Here is a 16340-nt window from a genome sequence, read left to right as displayed (position 1 = left end):
AACACTTCCAATTCCATCACTTCAAACTTTGTTTTTCCTCTTGTGGGGATTATTTTAATTTCTATAAATAGTATTATTTGTCTACAAAATTAAAATATTTTGTCATTATTTTGTATGTATTACTTTTAATTAATTTATTTTTGTTTCATTAACTCATTTGCTCCCAAAGACATATTTATACGTTTTTTTTGTTTTTGTTTTTAATGTTATTTTATGATAGAGCATACAGAAGGCTTTGATGCAACCTCGGAACTTAAGAGAATGCTGCCTTGAAGCAATGGTAGTTATTATAAAACCGGCCAGCAGGTGGCAGCAGAGTATAAGAGATCAACCAGGCCTTGTTGCAAAAAGCTCTTTTCCCCGCTGTTTGAAACAGATTTGTGAATAATGATGAAACTTGGCTATATTATAATGCTAATTGCTGCAAAACGGACATAAACAGAAATGTACTTTTTTCGTGACTCTAATCTTTCTTTTGGTAGGTTCCATGTTTTTATAACAATAGAACACAATAGTCTGAGGGCTTTGCAAAATCTGTCAAAAATTTTGTAAAACAACCGGGAGCGAAGGGGGTTGGGAGTGAATGAGTTAAGAGAGTGTTGCAACCAATTCTCTCCACCTGTAGTGAGAATTTGTTTGGACAGTTAGCACGTAGCGCTAATACAACTGCCACAGTTTGACCCCGAAATGGATTACTCTCAATATGTCCTATCGGGGAATGCTTCCTTGGCCCACGTTGACCTTGTCTTTGTCCTCTGGAAGCCACCCCAACCCTTCTGCTAATTTGATTCCATACTTTGCTTCCAATGTAAAGTCCTTCCCTATTTGAATGGGTGGTCTTATTCATTTGGATGGCCCTTTAAAGAGAAAGGAATGAAAAGTCAACAAGATCCTGCCCATTGTGTTTCCTGAGAGCCTTTTACGCACACGCACGCCAGTGATTTCAAGTCTATTATTATGCTAATAGACCTTCGGTCTCGACATGTCCGCACGCACACACACAGAGTAGACAAACAGCGCTGAGCTCAGCAGGAAAACTCACAACAAGAAGTGAACCTTTTTTAGCATTTCCTGTCTGGGGTGTCTGATCGATACAGCCGGCAGATATCATTCAATATCTGTATGTTTCAAATGTACATATCAATTCTGGAGAGTCAATTTGACTCGATTTAGATAGGGACCAAATAGACTGGGTTTTAGAGTAATATTTGCAAATATGGCACTTTACTGTACTTAATTTATTTAATTCAATCTCTGGTGTAATAACCTTGTTTATTTTTGATTTTTGATTATTTATTGATTTTTTTAATTTTATTTTATCGTCTGTTCTTATTGCTGCTGGACATGTAAATTTCCCAGAGGGAGCCATCCCAAAGGGTTCAATAAAGTCAAGTCTAAGTCTAAGTCTAATAAAGAATTGCAAAAAATAAAATATAAAAGTGACTCACAAAAACACTGCAGAATTTATTGTGTATGATTTCTTTTTTCTTAGGCACTTAAAAAACAAACAGGGTACTCAAGGTTTGAGTTAAAAAAAAAAAAAAACATCAAAAAAGTTCAACTTCAGTGAACAGATCTTACATAAAGCGTACGCGTCACCAGATTACATCACACGCCGTCATCCCGCCTCCCTGCATCAACATGAATGAGGGGGGCAGGGATGTGTGTGCGTCCTCACTGCAGGGAGAAGAAGTCACTTTGAGTGTAAACATCCAAAACAATGCATCACTCTTGCATGTGCCTGAACTGAGCAACATGACAGGGAATTTGTTTATTTGATCTATTTATCTTTTATTTTCAACGTGGCCATAAAACACAAATTTACTCACTTATTTCTAATTTGTTTCATTTTCAGTGTGGCCCTTTTTTTCCCCCTTTCATCACAGTTTTCACTTTTTTTTTTTGCAAAGCCCCCTTTTGCTCCCCTTTAACTGCCTTATAAATCAGCGCCGAGCCACCGAGCGCTTTCAAAGTAGCTCATTAAATCCCTCCACGCTGCTCCCATTGGACCTGATGCTCTCTCCCTCCCACCCCCATCTCCATCTCTCTCCTCTATATAAGGGCAACAGCTGGTCTTGTGCACCAGAGAGCCACTGCAGCTTCACGCACTCTGAGCCGAAGCAGAGACAGATGAAGAAGAGGAGGAGGAGGAAGAATGTGAGGATGTGCGCATATGAAGCGTTTTTATGGGAGCAATAATGCGTTTAAGAGGAGCTAAAATGATGCAAGGACGTATTGGGATGCGTTTTGGACGTTTGTGAACTTTTCAGGGTAAAAACAAAAACAAAACAAAACACAAAAGATTAATTTGTACACTGGAATGTGCCTGACTTGTGCTGCTTTTGTGGTGCTGAAGGGACAGCGACGACAACTGGCTCGCCTCAGGGAGCTGACCGGTTCTGAAGGACCCGACAGGGGAGAGGAATTTCAATCATAGTAACACAAATAGGGTGCTTTAAAAAATAAAATAAAAACTTGGAATGTCCATGCCACAGTTTTCCGGCGGAAGAAACTTTTTAAATAACTTTTCATAAAGCAGGAGTGCGCGTGCGACTGCCATCATGCCTCGCTCTTTCCTGGTGAAGAAAGTCAAGCTGGACGACATTTCAGCTGCTGAGCTGGAGAGTTCCTACTGTCACGGTCGACGGGGGGAACTGAGCCTGCGATTCCATCATCACAAAGGTGAGTCGCGCGCCGCACACACCGTTCCGACACATTATTTTAATCCCCAGATAGCGGCGCTAGTCGTAACTGGCTCGGAAGGGGGTCAAACTCAGGTAATGGTGACAAAGCAAGGAAGCTATGCAATCCTGTGGCAGTGGAGAGATTGTACAAAGCAGATGCATGGAATGTAGTATACACAAAATCCAACTTAGGACTAGGGGATGTAACGATATCCAAACATCACTATACGATATCACGATATGAAGGTCACGATACGATAATTATCATGATATTATAAGGGCCAAAACATGCCTTGTAAAAATTAAACTGTACTGAAAAACTAGATACCAGAGAACTGTAACTGTACAAATGGAAATCAGATGTGCTGCTATATACAATATATTGTGGCAGTTTTAATATTGCAATATCACGATATTGCCGCTACCTACTTACGACTAGCATGTCATTCTCAACACGTGACACCTTGTTGACTGTATACGACACACTTTTTAACTCATTCAATTCCAGCCATTTTCACTGAAGCAACCCCCTTAGCCCCTGGCTGTTTTACTGGATTTTAACAGATTTTTTTTCATTACTTTTGCTAGAAAAACATGTAACCTATCAAAAGACAGAATAGAGTCTCTTCTTTTATCAGGGAAAAAAGTACATTTCTATCTGTTTCCGTTTTGCAGCAATTAGCATTATAATGTAGCTAGGTTTCATCATTATTCACAAATCTGTTTAGAATTGTGTGGAAATCAGCTTGTTTGCAACATGTCCCTAGTTGATCTCTTATACTCTACTGCCACCTGCTGGCCGTTTTTGTAATTACTACCATTGCATCAATTCTGTATTCTCTAGCATATACAAACATTAGAAAAAAGTATAAATACATCTTTAGGACACTTGAAACATTTAAAGTAGAACGTATTTATACGTTTTTGGGAGCAAATGAGTAAAGGACAATTATATCATATATGGTGTTTAAAAAAAAAAAAACAGCTCCAATAGCCAGTTTTATTTATAAAATTTAAATTTACTAGCAATGTTTATCATTAGTAGATGAACAAATAAGAAGCAATGCCACGAAAGACGAAAGAATGTTGCCAAAAAATGCCCACTTCAAATCAGAATTCCAGCTGTGGGTCTGTTCATCAAAATGTGAAGCACTTCACAGTCAACCCAGCTAAGAAAGACAAAAAATAACAATGACCAACAGAGGGAGACAAAACAAAAAGAGGAAGCCTGGCGGTTCACTAATTAGCGCCCCGAATTTATTCTAAAAATTATAGACATGGCTATTAAATGTAATGTTCCTAGGTGAAACTAGAAATTCAGCGCCACAAGGCAAAATCTTAATCAAATCTGTCTTTCGTCCTAAATATACAATTTTCTCATTTAGTGGTGACAGGTTATGCCAAAAAAAAAAAAAAAAAAAAAAGTGAACCTCTGCCATCACTTTTATGTGATTTTTAACATAGCAATGGGAGGGGTAAAAAAAAAAAAAAAATCGATACGGTCTCTATAAACGGAGGTTCACTGTAATGTTACCCTGGAACTGTTCATCACCTCGCATTGGAACTTTTCTGCCCCCTTGTGGCCACATGAATAACTGTCACTTTTGATGACAGAAAAAAAAAGGCAAACGTGGAGGTAGCAGCAACACGGCAGGCATACTGTGGCCCCCCCACACTCCCGCGTTATAAATATAACACGACTTTGACTCGAGCAAGTGACGCTTGTTGCGCGCGCACACATTTACACAAAAAAACGCACACACAGACACTGCTGCTGCGTTTCTGTCAAGTTGGCATATTTTCCAGGCCGCTTACACGCTTGAGTGCACAGCATTTCTCACACACGCATACACACAGGAAGCACTTTGCGACCTACATGGAGGCAAAAGCACACGCGTGTGCATCAGGTTGCAAGCATCACTCTCAACCTTTGGACATTTTTATGCTGTGTTTTTTTTTCCAGATCTTGAAACCAGTTTGACTTGTCAACATGAAATGTAATAGCCACATCTTTTATGACTAGACACGCGTAAAAAGTGTCAAGAAGTGACAAGAAGCTATGCCTGAAAAGACAGGAAGTCAGCCATTTTGGTTGGAAGTGGCCATTTGAGCCATTTTTATGGGTCCGTCAAAATTTTGCTGCCATATTTGAGCCTTCTATTCGAGAGATGTGATGAGTGGGAGTTCTCTCATGCTTTGCTGAAGAATGTCACAAAATTTAAATGACCTTTTGTAAAAAATTGGAAAACTCAGCTCCAGAAAGCGGTTTCACTTAGCAACATGAAATTTAAGTCACGTCTACAGTGAGGAGATGCACAAAAAAAAAGTCTCAAGAAACCATCCTGGAAAAGACACAGGAAGTCAGCCATTTTGGTTCAAAGCGGACATTTTTAAGTTGTTCTCATGATTTTGTCCGATTGCTAAAGTATAAGCATGGTGATGAAGTTTGATGAAAGTAGTAATATGACCAAAAAAAAAAGAAAAAAAAAGAAAAAAAGTTTAACTATTCCAAGATTAAGTTGGAGTTTTAACAACACCAAAATGACACAGACAAAAAGACTGCAGTCTTTCACTCAATAACTGCCAAAAATGTTTTACAGGAAGTCAGCCATTTTGGTTCAAAGTGGCCATTTTTAAGTTGTCCGATTGCTAACGTATTAGCATGGTGATAAAGTTTGATGAAAGTAGTAATATGACCCAAAAAAAAGGAAAAAAAGTTGAACTATTCTGAGATGAAATTGTAGTTTTAACAACCCCAAAATGACAAAGACAAAAAGACTGCAGTCTTCCACTCAATAACTGCCAAAGATGTTTGTTAGACAATCACAACAATGAACTTGTTCATTGTGTTATGTCTGTAGCTAGTCGGAAATGCCCTCTCCTCAAAAGAAGAGTTACAAAAACATTTAGCTGACAAATACTCATCATATACAACAATAATAAACATTTGCTGGATTCTTGTGTCGTACTTTCCCATGAATTTAGTGCAAACGCTCCAGAGCTATGAGTCAAGTTTCCTGCTCGCTAAAATGAACACTTGGTCATCTTTGCAAAACTTTACTCATGCTCTATAAAACACGCACACACATTCGCAGTCAAGAGTGCAATTATCGAATATTCATGACTCATGACGTCAAGACTCCATCTTGTTTGCCCGCGTCTTCCCTCTCCCAAAACGTCCGGTTAGCATGTAAACAAGCAGCTTGACCTCCACTCACTCTCTCTCTCCTCTCTTCGCTCTCTCTCATCCTCAAGCCCCCCCCCCCCCCCCCCCCCCCGGTTGCTATTACCGACATGGATGCTTTTCTCAGAAGTGACCGGTGAAATGATATTACCAGCACAAGTATCTTGGAGTGCGCTAATTGAAATGGAGCAGCTGTATTGATTGGCGCGCATCCTGCTGAGCCGGCTCGCTGTCTCACTTGAGTGTGCGTGCGTGCGTGTCGCAAATTCAAAGTGAAAATAATTTTAGCATTGCAAGATTTCAAACCTTTTCAAACCTCATCCTCCTCAGCGTTTATTCAACATCCAGGTTAAAGGCCCAGTCTGGCGGTTTCACTCAGGAAAATGCACTTTTTAAATACAGGATTTAAACAAACAAACTACTTCTCAATTTACAGATGTGGGCTTCTCTTAATTTCTGGTGGTGATTTTGTCCTAAACCCCCACCCCCCGATTATTATTATTTTTTCACTCACTCACTTACAGAAGTTTACATGTGTGAATGAGTGAGTGAAAAAAAAATAAAAAATCTGTGCGTGCTTTCAAATTACCGCGGGAGTGATGTCACGCAGCCAAAACGTTCTTCCGGCCCCGTTTGCGACATGCCACCCCCCGCTCTGCGATTGGCTGGAGGGGTGTGAACACTGTCTTTCCACAGAAACTTCCCGCTGTTTACAAATCAAACACAAAATGGCAAAATACAGGCTTTTAGGACAAAATCACCACCAGAAATTAAGAGAAGTCCACATCTGTAAATGGAGAAGTAGTTTGTTTGTTTAAATCCTGTATTTAAAAAGTGCATTTTCCTGAGTGAAACCGCCAGACTGGGCCTTTAAGGTCCTTGTATGTTACTAACAACTAGTGCTGTCACTAGCGGATATTTTTAGATTTCATCAATCTATCTATTCTATTCAATCGATCGGATTCATTTAAATTTTGCATTAAAGTTATTACAAAAGCATTTTTTAAGCATGATTATTAACCAGTGATTGGTGTTTATTTTGTACGTCTTATTCATAGTAATTATAAAAAAATTATAAAAAAAAGGGGGACTAATGTTGTACTATGTTACCGGTTTGGTCATTGTTTTACAAAGTAAAAACAGATGTTAACAGAATTTTTTCTTTCATGAACGACTACAAAAATCAGTGAACAATTAGTGCTGATGTGCTGAAATCAGAGAAATTTGTGACAATTTCAAATTTAAAAAATGACTCCAAACGATTACTTGATTATTAAAATATTAATTTGATAATCGCTTACTTAATCAATTAAGTTTGACAGCTCTACTAACAACATTATTAGTAAATGTTTATTTCCACTTCACTTGACTACCACTTTTGGCCTACTAGTACGCAATTAACCTTTTACTATGCTGGATTTACTAGGATCCAGGAGGCTACTAGTGCAAGAAATATACCGAATAATTGGGCCTAGTAGTGTTACTAGTGCAACACAGTAGTTTACTAGTAATGTTTAATAGTGTATATGATAGGCTTGAGTGTATTAGTGATGGTAGAATTGACTCCTATTTAGATAATTGTAAGTGAGAAAGTCGGGTTTTTTTCCCCCTCTCAAAGTAATCTTATATGAAAATCAGAATTGTTTGTTATGGAAAACTGGAAAATTTGGGTTAGATTTGAGTTAGAATATCCTCCTGGCTACCAGCAATTAAAATGTGTCCTCTGTAGTGGACCTTTCTTAAACCTGAATATCTCGCACCCAGTGCATACGATTGAATTAACTCATTTTGTGCTCTATAGAGGACATTCGGAGCTTTTCAATGATACCAAATGTGTGGGGGTGGGGCTTTACTACCCTTGATTGCATCATAAAAGAAAATGGCTTCCCTAGAGGAAAAGCAAGTGTAACACTTTTTATTGAACACATTTAGGCTTTAAATGTTGTTAGCATTTTTTCTACAAGACTCTTAAGAACACATTAAAGTATTGTTTGAATTATTTTAATTGTATTTGAGGATAGCATTTAAGTTTAAAAAAATGTCCTCTGTAGTGGACACATCATAGCTTAAATTTTATTTTATTTTTTTCAAAAATGTCTTCTGCAGTATTCCAGTTACTTCACAAAGATTGGTGAATATCAAAATAAACATGATTGGACAATATTTTTTTCCCCCCGGTAGTCAGGAGGATATGCAGGTGTACCTAATAAAATGTCCAGTCATTGTATAATCTATTAGCCTGTAGCAGGGTTTATAAATAACTCCGGCGTCACAAGTTCCAAATCAGTCTGCGTCTCATTTCCTCACCGATCCCTTCCCGTGTCTCCTCAGGTTACGAGCGGGACTATCTGAGGCCGTCCCCGTACGACGCCCCGGCGCGCAGCGACCTGCCCGCCATCGCCAAAGCGCCCTCCTCCCCTCCCCGCCCGTCCATCATCTACAGCCGCCTGGACGGCGGCTACGTGGGCGGCCTCCACGCCGACCCCCACGGCGACTCGGACCAGCCCGACAGCCCCCGCTCGGAGGTGTCGTCGGCGGCCAGCGGCTACGTCAACGGCGAGGCCTACTCGGTGGACGCCTTCTTCATCGTCGACGGCCGCTCCAGACGCAAGGCGGCGGCGGCGGCGGCGGCGGCGGCGGCGGCGCCGGACGGCGCGGGCCGTCCCGGGGCCCCGCCCAGGCACTCGTGCGGCGAGTGCGGCAAGACGTACGCCACCTCGTCCAACCTGAGCCGCCACAAGCAGACGCACCGCAGCATGGACAGCAAGATGGCCAAGAAGTGCCCGACGTGCGGCAAGGTGTACGTGTCCATGCCCGCCATGGCCATGCACCTGCTGACCCACGACCTCAAGCACAAGTGCGACGTGTGCGGCAAGGCCTTCAGCCGCCCGTGGCTGCTGCAGGGCCACATGCGCTCGCACACGGGCGAGAAGCCCTTCGGCTGCGCGCACTGCGGCAAGGCCTTCGCCGACCGCTCCAACCTGCGCGCGCACATGCAGACGCACTCGGCGTTCAAGCACTACAAGTGCAAGCGCTGCGACAAGACCTTCGCGCTCAAGAGCTACCTGAACAAGCACTACGAGTCGGCCTGCTTCAAGGGGGCCTTCTCGCCCATCGGCTCGCTCGGGGACTGACGAGCTTTCGCGTCCCGGCGTGGACTCGTCTTCCGACCGTGCTCGGGCCCACGTGCCGCTGAGGGCTCGGATTGTGTGCTTCGATTCGGCGGTTACTCTGAGGCGGTGGGCGGGCCAGACGTTTGGGACTTACCCGATGGAATTCACCTCTTAACAGTGAGAAAAACCTTCAATATGACACAAAAAGGCAATATAAGAGCACATACTAGTAACACACATTTTAATCACCAGAGACGCAGATCATTAACTGCATCAATGCGTTGTTCTGACCAACCAATCAGAGGATGGAAAAATGCTGACATCATCGAGGACGAATTTGAAATCTGATTGGTGAAATTGCCAATGTAGCGTAACATACGTCAACCAGCACGACTGATTCTAAAGGCGGGTGGGCAGATTAAAATGAACACGGCAACGCAACACAGAGGCTGAAATCTGATTGGACAAGCAGTAAGCATATATTCACATAATTTCATGCAACAAATATTAGTGTGAAGGTTTAAATGTGGGCCAGTGCTTAGGCCTTGCTGACCCTGACTATCCACCACTGCTCTTTATCTGGTACAGTAGAAATAAATACAACAATTAGAAATAATCCACAAAGTAAAAAAAAAAACTACACTTACAATCAATCAACATCTCACTTGGAATTCACAACATAATAATAACCTTGCACAGTAGAAATAAATGACTAGAAATAATGCACACAGTAAAAAAAATAATGAATCCACGGCACACCCTCAGCCACATGTACAAGCAAAATGTACATACAATTACTCTTGATAATTAGTCACTTTGCATAATAGAAATGTAACAACTCAAAATAATCTACAAAATCTACTCATTCCGACACGGTCACATGTGCAGTGTAAGGTTGCTCCTCCTCCTCCTGCCAGTTATTGATAATAACCACCAACATGCACAACAGAAATAAACAGAACTCGCAATAATCCACATGGTAAAAAAATAAGGCATCTCTAAATCAATGCTATCATTCTTCATTTATGAGCGCAGCCTCCTTCCCTAATAGAACTACAGAAAAACAAGGACAAATAATCCACAAAGTAAAAATACAAAATGCGCCATTGCTCCTCTTGCCAGTTATCACCATCAAAATAAACAACAGAAATAAACAAAACAACTACAAATAATCCACATAGTTTAAAAAAAAAAAAAACTGGATATGTTGCATAATAGAAGTAACTAAAATGGCTTCAAATAATCTATATCAGAAAGCGTCTGTCCAGCCACGATTGGTCAAATGCACCATTGCTCCTCTTGCCAGTTATTTATGATAACCATCAAAATAAACAAAACAACTACAAATAATCCACATAGTTAAGACAAAAATCCACAGTGACACAGAAGCACGTGCACGTGTCACACTGTCGCTCCTCTCACCAGTTAGACATCACTAAAACCCATCGTGAACATTACAAATAATACACAAACCAACTGGGGGTAATCCACCCAGTCAAAAAAATAAATAAAAATAGCCCGCCGAGAAGCTGCAAAGACTGACAAACAAAGCACAGCACATCTAGCTCATCAGAACCCATTAGCGTAATAGCACAAGCAAACACAACAGTATCGGAAAAGAGAGCGAGATCGTCTGCGTTCACGTTGTATCCGAGTACGAACCAGTCAAGCGGACAACAACAAAATGCACCAGGGTATTTTATGTATTATTTTTTTTTATTTTATTTATTTTTAAAGGAGGGGTTCACAAACTGTGGCTCGGGACCCCAAAACGGACCCATTTTTTGAATTGGAAAATTCACATCTCCTGTTGAAGAACATTCAATATTTAGCTTGTATCTTTTAGCCGCCAGTATTAACTGAGACTTTCAAAATGTCAAGGGAACTCATGTAAAAACAATTTTCATACCATTACACAGTATTCTGCTACTATTTATTGCTATTTATTAATTTATTGATGATTTAAATGCCATTTATTTGCACTTTATTTCACCTTCTGTTTGGAATATGCCAAAGCATTTGACACTTTCTTATTTATTTTGCCTTTTTTATTTTTATTTTTTAACAAAAAACTGCATGCAAAAAAAGGTGACAACAGCCTAGCAATGAAATACTATGCCAATTAATGAATATTTTTGGATTAGTTGCCAACAAAGAGCAATTTTTTTCATATCTGATCAAGCAATAATTATTTTGTTCATATCAACTGTTTTTTTCTGTTCTTGTATATGCAGTGATGACACATGATGAAATATCAGGGAGTTTGCCAACCATGGAGGCTATATCTACAATATCTATATATATCTATATATTTGCATTATGTGGTCTCTCTCACACTCACACACACTGCTGTGATCCTTTTGAGGCCTTTTCCGCTGAGGCGATTAATCGGGGACACGATATGCATGACAGTTACGGAAGGGAGGGCTTTTCCTTTTATTTTTTATTTTTTTTGTACATGCTTTTTATGCACTGCCTGCCTTGTATTATCCGAAAAGTATACGTCGAAGAACGTAGAGGGTGCTAAAGTTCGGCATCTGCTGCTGGAACACGGACTGATCTTATTCGTGTCAAAAACATAAAAACAAGATTTCCTGTCAAATGAAAGTTGCAATACGATGAGGGAAAATTGTTTTGTTGTCAGAATAAAAGTTGTAGTTGATGAAGTTGAAGACACGAGGATTAAAAAGTTAGGCTATGAAAAAATAGAATATCGCTTGAAGTCAGAAAATTCAGAGAAAAAAAGTCTGAAATTTTGAAAATAAAAAAAAAATAAAAAAGGAAAAGGAAAAAAGTTGGAATGTTATGAAAAAAAGTTCAATACTATAAAAAACATCGTGATTGAGAAAAAGTGGATGTGTTTTGACAATACAGTAATGTCATATTATAAAGTTAGAACAAGTAGTTTCTATTGTAACACATAATCAGTGGTAATGTTACAAAAAAGTTGATTGAAAATAATTTGCTTTTTTTTTTTTAAACAATTTTTTTTTTTTAATTTACACCCCAAAAAAATGACAATGACAAAGAAAATGTTGCAACTTCAGCTAAAATTCTAAATGTTTTCACAATTCTGTTGTCAGAATCAGAATAGAAGTTGCAATGTTATGTTAATTAAGTTGTAATATTACGAGAAAAAGTGATGAAAATAACGATGGAATAATACAGTTAACTCGGAATTTCTGAGAAAAGTCGTAATGTTCTTAGAGTTAAGTTTTAAGTTTACAAGGAAAAAACTACAAATACATTTGAAATATGTGATGGGAATTTCCCACAGGTGAAAAAAAAAGACAATTGGCTCAATTTTTGACAATGTTGTGTTAAGTATCATAGTTGCAACTCACTCATAATGGTCCTTTGTTGTCGATGCACAACACTATCAACATTTGGCTCCACCCCACATCTTGTGATGTATTGCCAAGACTGCAATTTAGCTCAGAAAAAAAATAAATAAATCAATTAAGAAATTTTTAATTTAAAGGCGGCCAATCACGTCTTTGGCAGTCAATGTTTCAGCACCAGAGAACACCGACTAAACACTTTTAGACGACACTACTGTAGCCGACTATAGCCACGGGTTAGTTGATCTATTCGTATATGAAAAGCACTTCTTGTTCCTCTTAACAATTGTAACTTCTTGAAAGTTTTTTTTTTTGTTCGTTTTTTTTTTTTTTTTGTTTTCCAACGCGAGTAGCACAACAAAAGAATTTAGAGATTCAGGTAGACGACGCCTTGTTTGTAGAAAGAAGAACCGCAGTCTCATTTTTCTACTAGAAGTGATGATTATGTCACAATGATGAACTTTATGAAGCGTCATTTTCTAGATATTCGATATTTTCCAAGCCTTGTAGATAAGCACCGAATGGACTGATGGCTTATTTCTATAGATCTGTACTGTATAGTGTGATAATGAAGAGGATGATGATGAGGATTTTTCCCAGAGCTTCCGATTTCTTCCTCTGAGTTATATTCGGGACCTCCGATGTAAAGCACAAAAACAACACTGGGCATTTTTTTCTCCCCTTTCACTTCCTTATTAAGAATAAAAGATAGTTTCAACAGAAAGCTGCTTATTACTTTTTTATTGACTCACTCCAATGCATTTGTGAGCCATTTGTGTCCTATATTATTAGTATTACTACAAAGAACGAAACCTCTAAATGTCAATTTATTTTTGAAATTATATACTTTGAAAAATATTAAATATTATGAGGAAAAAAGTTGGAATTGTATGAAACAGAGTCATTAAAGAGATACTTCACTTATTTAGCCCATTTAAAGTTAATATTTTGTCTGTAATTAATTTGATACTTTCATTATTTTCCACGTACAATTCGTACCTTTAAAAACACATTTTGCAACTTGCTGTCGACTGAAAATGACCTGTTTTCTTGGTTTGGTCATGTGACATTTACAAGCTGAGCTGTGATTGGTTACCTGAGCCCTTGTGACGTCATTTTCAGTCGACAGCTGGTTGTAAAATGTGTTTTTAAAGGTACTAATTTTACATGAAAAATAATGAAAATATCAAATTTATTATAGGCAAAATATGAATGTCAAAAATGGCCAAATAAGTAAAGTATCCCTTTAATGTTATGACAGTGAATTTAGAAAATTACAAAAAGAAAAAAAAAATCACAAAATAATGACAATAAAATCTGGCAATATTATGACAACAGTTATAATATTGGAAGAAAAACTTATGATCTAAGAATTAAGTCGTAATTTAACAAAAAATAATAATAATAATAACAATAAAATATAATATTACAATCATATATGTATAATGTTACAAGAAAAAAAGTCACGATAGAATGAAGTAATTTGTCATTTTACAAGAAAATAACGACAACATGGTCATAATATATGGAAAATTACACTTACCTCATACTATATTATCATTGCTTGTTACATTATGAATTTTTTCTCATATTTCAACTTTTCTTGGAATATTTTTTATTCTGATAAAACATTACTTAGGACTATTGCGACTTTATTTTCATGACATTACAATTCTTATTCCACCAAAACCTTTTTTTTTATATTAAGACTTTCTCGTGTACTCAGAAAAAAAGTTGGAATGTTATGACAGGAAAGTTGAAATATTACGAAGAAAGTTGCAATGTAACGAAAAAATAGTTTGTGTCCTAATGATAAAACTTACAGGAAAATTATAAAATAAACTCATAACATTATGAGAAAAAGATCGTAATGTAAACAGAAAAAGTTAGGTTATGAAAATAAACATTCAGATTGAAGTGTATGGAATATTATGAGGAAAAAAATGACATTTATGAGAAAATAAAAATCTAAATTTATAGGGGGAAAAGCTGTAATTTTCGGAGAATAAAATTGCAAATTATGAAATGAAAAACAGTACTGTTATAGGAATTAAATTCAAATTCAAATGTTCCAATAATAAAGTCATAATGTTATGAGAACAAATTTTGAATCTGAGAAGACCATCACATTAAAGCAAGCTGAGCCACCATGACATCAAACTTTCCCCGTTTTACTTATGCATTGAACGACTTCGTTGGAGAACGACTACGACCAAAAGAAGACGAGAAATATATTTAATTTATTGCCCAGATGCATTTAAATATGCTAATTCACGTTTTCCCATGACACTTGACCTTTCCGCCCGGAGCAGGCTATGGCTTTAAATTGTTCATACACGCTCGCCCCCCGTGCGCTCGCCACTTAAATCATTTATGCAGCTGCGAGCAAAGTCGAAGCTTTCAAAGTACAGTAAGAGCAAAACTATTAATTTTGAAACCAACAGAAAACAAGCGGGAAGATTTTATATTGCGCATTATGATGATAAAGTTGGTAGACTACAAGGAAAAAAAAAAAAAAAAAAAGTCAAACATCATGAGAAAGTCGTAATACGAGAAAAAGTTACAGTGTACATTGTCATAATATTACAACAAAAAATATCGGAATCATAAAAATGTTGCAATGTTACGAAAAATAACGACGAGAAAAGTCGCAACATTGTGACAGTCAAGTTAGAATACTGAAAAAAATGAATATTACTAACAAAAAGTTTAAGATGAATTTGTAATATAAGCTTTAATGCTTTAACAAAATTATTTTTCTCGGACAAAAACAAGAAGAAAAAAAAGGACATTACAAAAAAAAAGTTGGAATGTCATAAGAAAAATGTTGCAAACAAAACAAGAAAAGTCGCAACAGTGTGACAATAATTTTGCAATTTCTGAAAGTCATAATTTGAAGCAAGGACAAACATATCCCATAACAGTCATAATGACAAAAAAAAGTTGCAATGTGAGTAAAAAGTCCCCATGTTATGAGATTTAAAGTCACAATATTATTATATTAAGTAAAAATCAGGTTATGAGAAATAAAAGTCACAATGAAAAATAATTTTTAAAAAGACCTCTCCTTTTCCACTTTTTATAATCAAACCTCATATTTTGACTGCTAATTTTTAACATGATTTTTTTTTTAAAAAACAACTTATTTTTAGTATAAATTTAAAAAAATAAAATAAATAAAAATATTTTTATTGTCTGCTTTTCTTGTAATATTACACTTTGATTAATTGCTCACGAAATGCTTCGACCTGATTCTTCTGATTATGATTTTCATGTTCTGTCAAGTCAGACATAAGAATTGTAACATCCATCAATTTTCTTGACCAGTTATTCATAATAATTGTAATATGTAATAATTGATAATTGTCAGCTGCTCCAAATTATTATTATTATTATTATTATTATTTTTATCTGTAGGCTGATACACCAAAACAAACACCCACAAATCATTTGTTGCTCGTTCACGTGCAAACAGGTGCGATGCACCTCCCAACATTGACGCGCATTGCACGCGTGCAGCACATCGCGCGATCGGCTTTCAAGGGTCGTTTCACGCCTCATCGCATTTCAATTAGCAGGTGAGACACACGCGCGAGGCCGACTTTCATTTTTGGATTCCCTGCAAGCACTTCCTTGCTTATTCCTTTTTTTACATCAACGTGAGTGACAGCGCTTTGACCTCCTGCTTTGTCAGGGGACGCGCTGGCAACGCACGCCCCGATGGGGAAGACTTTTCCAGGGAAGGAGCAAGAAAGGATGCCCCGCCCCCTTCCCTCCCCCCCGGGTTGTTTCTCGTTGGAAGAAAATGGGGCGACCAAACTACAAAAGACATCACGACATTATTTATTCGAAAATGACGCAAATTAAATAGAGCAACATGGAATTGCTCAGAGCTGCACAAACACTTGTTGCTAGGCAGAATTCGGAGGGGAATCTGTGAAGGAAAAGGATTAGCATTACGAGAAAAATGATAATACAATAATAACGATGCATTCAATGAATTGATTTCGACTTGTCA

General features: G+C 37.8%; 2 protein-coding genes across 4 annotated transcripts in view; one reads left to right on the top strand and one right to left on the bottom strand.

The window, feature by feature from the left end:
- The window catches only part of LOC144007030 (TBC1 domain family member 20), a 62457-nt gene that overhangs the window by 15549 nt on the left and 30568 nt on the right, over positions 1 to 16340 (bottom strand). The window lies entirely within an intron of this gene.
- LOC144007982 (transcriptional repressor scratch 1-like) lies at positions 2101 to 10324 on the top strand. The gene is made up of 2 exons (XM_077507987.1): positions 2101 to 2682; positions 8200 to 10324. The coding sequence occupies exons 1-2, from the start codon at positions 2562 to 2564 to the stop codon at positions 9000 to 9002; spliced, it is 924 nt and encodes a 307-aa protein (XP_077364113.1). The 5' UTR covers positions 2101 to 2561; the 3' UTR covers positions 9003 to 10324.

The sequence above is a fragment of the Festucalex cinctus genome, chromosome 19 (genome assembly GCF_051991245.1).
Source record: "Festucalex cinctus isolate MCC-2025b chromosome 19, RoL_Fcin_1.0, whole genome shotgun sequence".
NCBI classification, from domain to species: domain Eukaryota; kingdom Metazoa; phylum Chordata; class Actinopteri; order Syngnathiformes; family Syngnathidae; genus Festucalex; species Festucalex cinctus.
The sequence above is the reverse complement of the archived record's forward strand: the minus strand, read 5'-3'. Positions and strand labels throughout refer to the sequence as shown.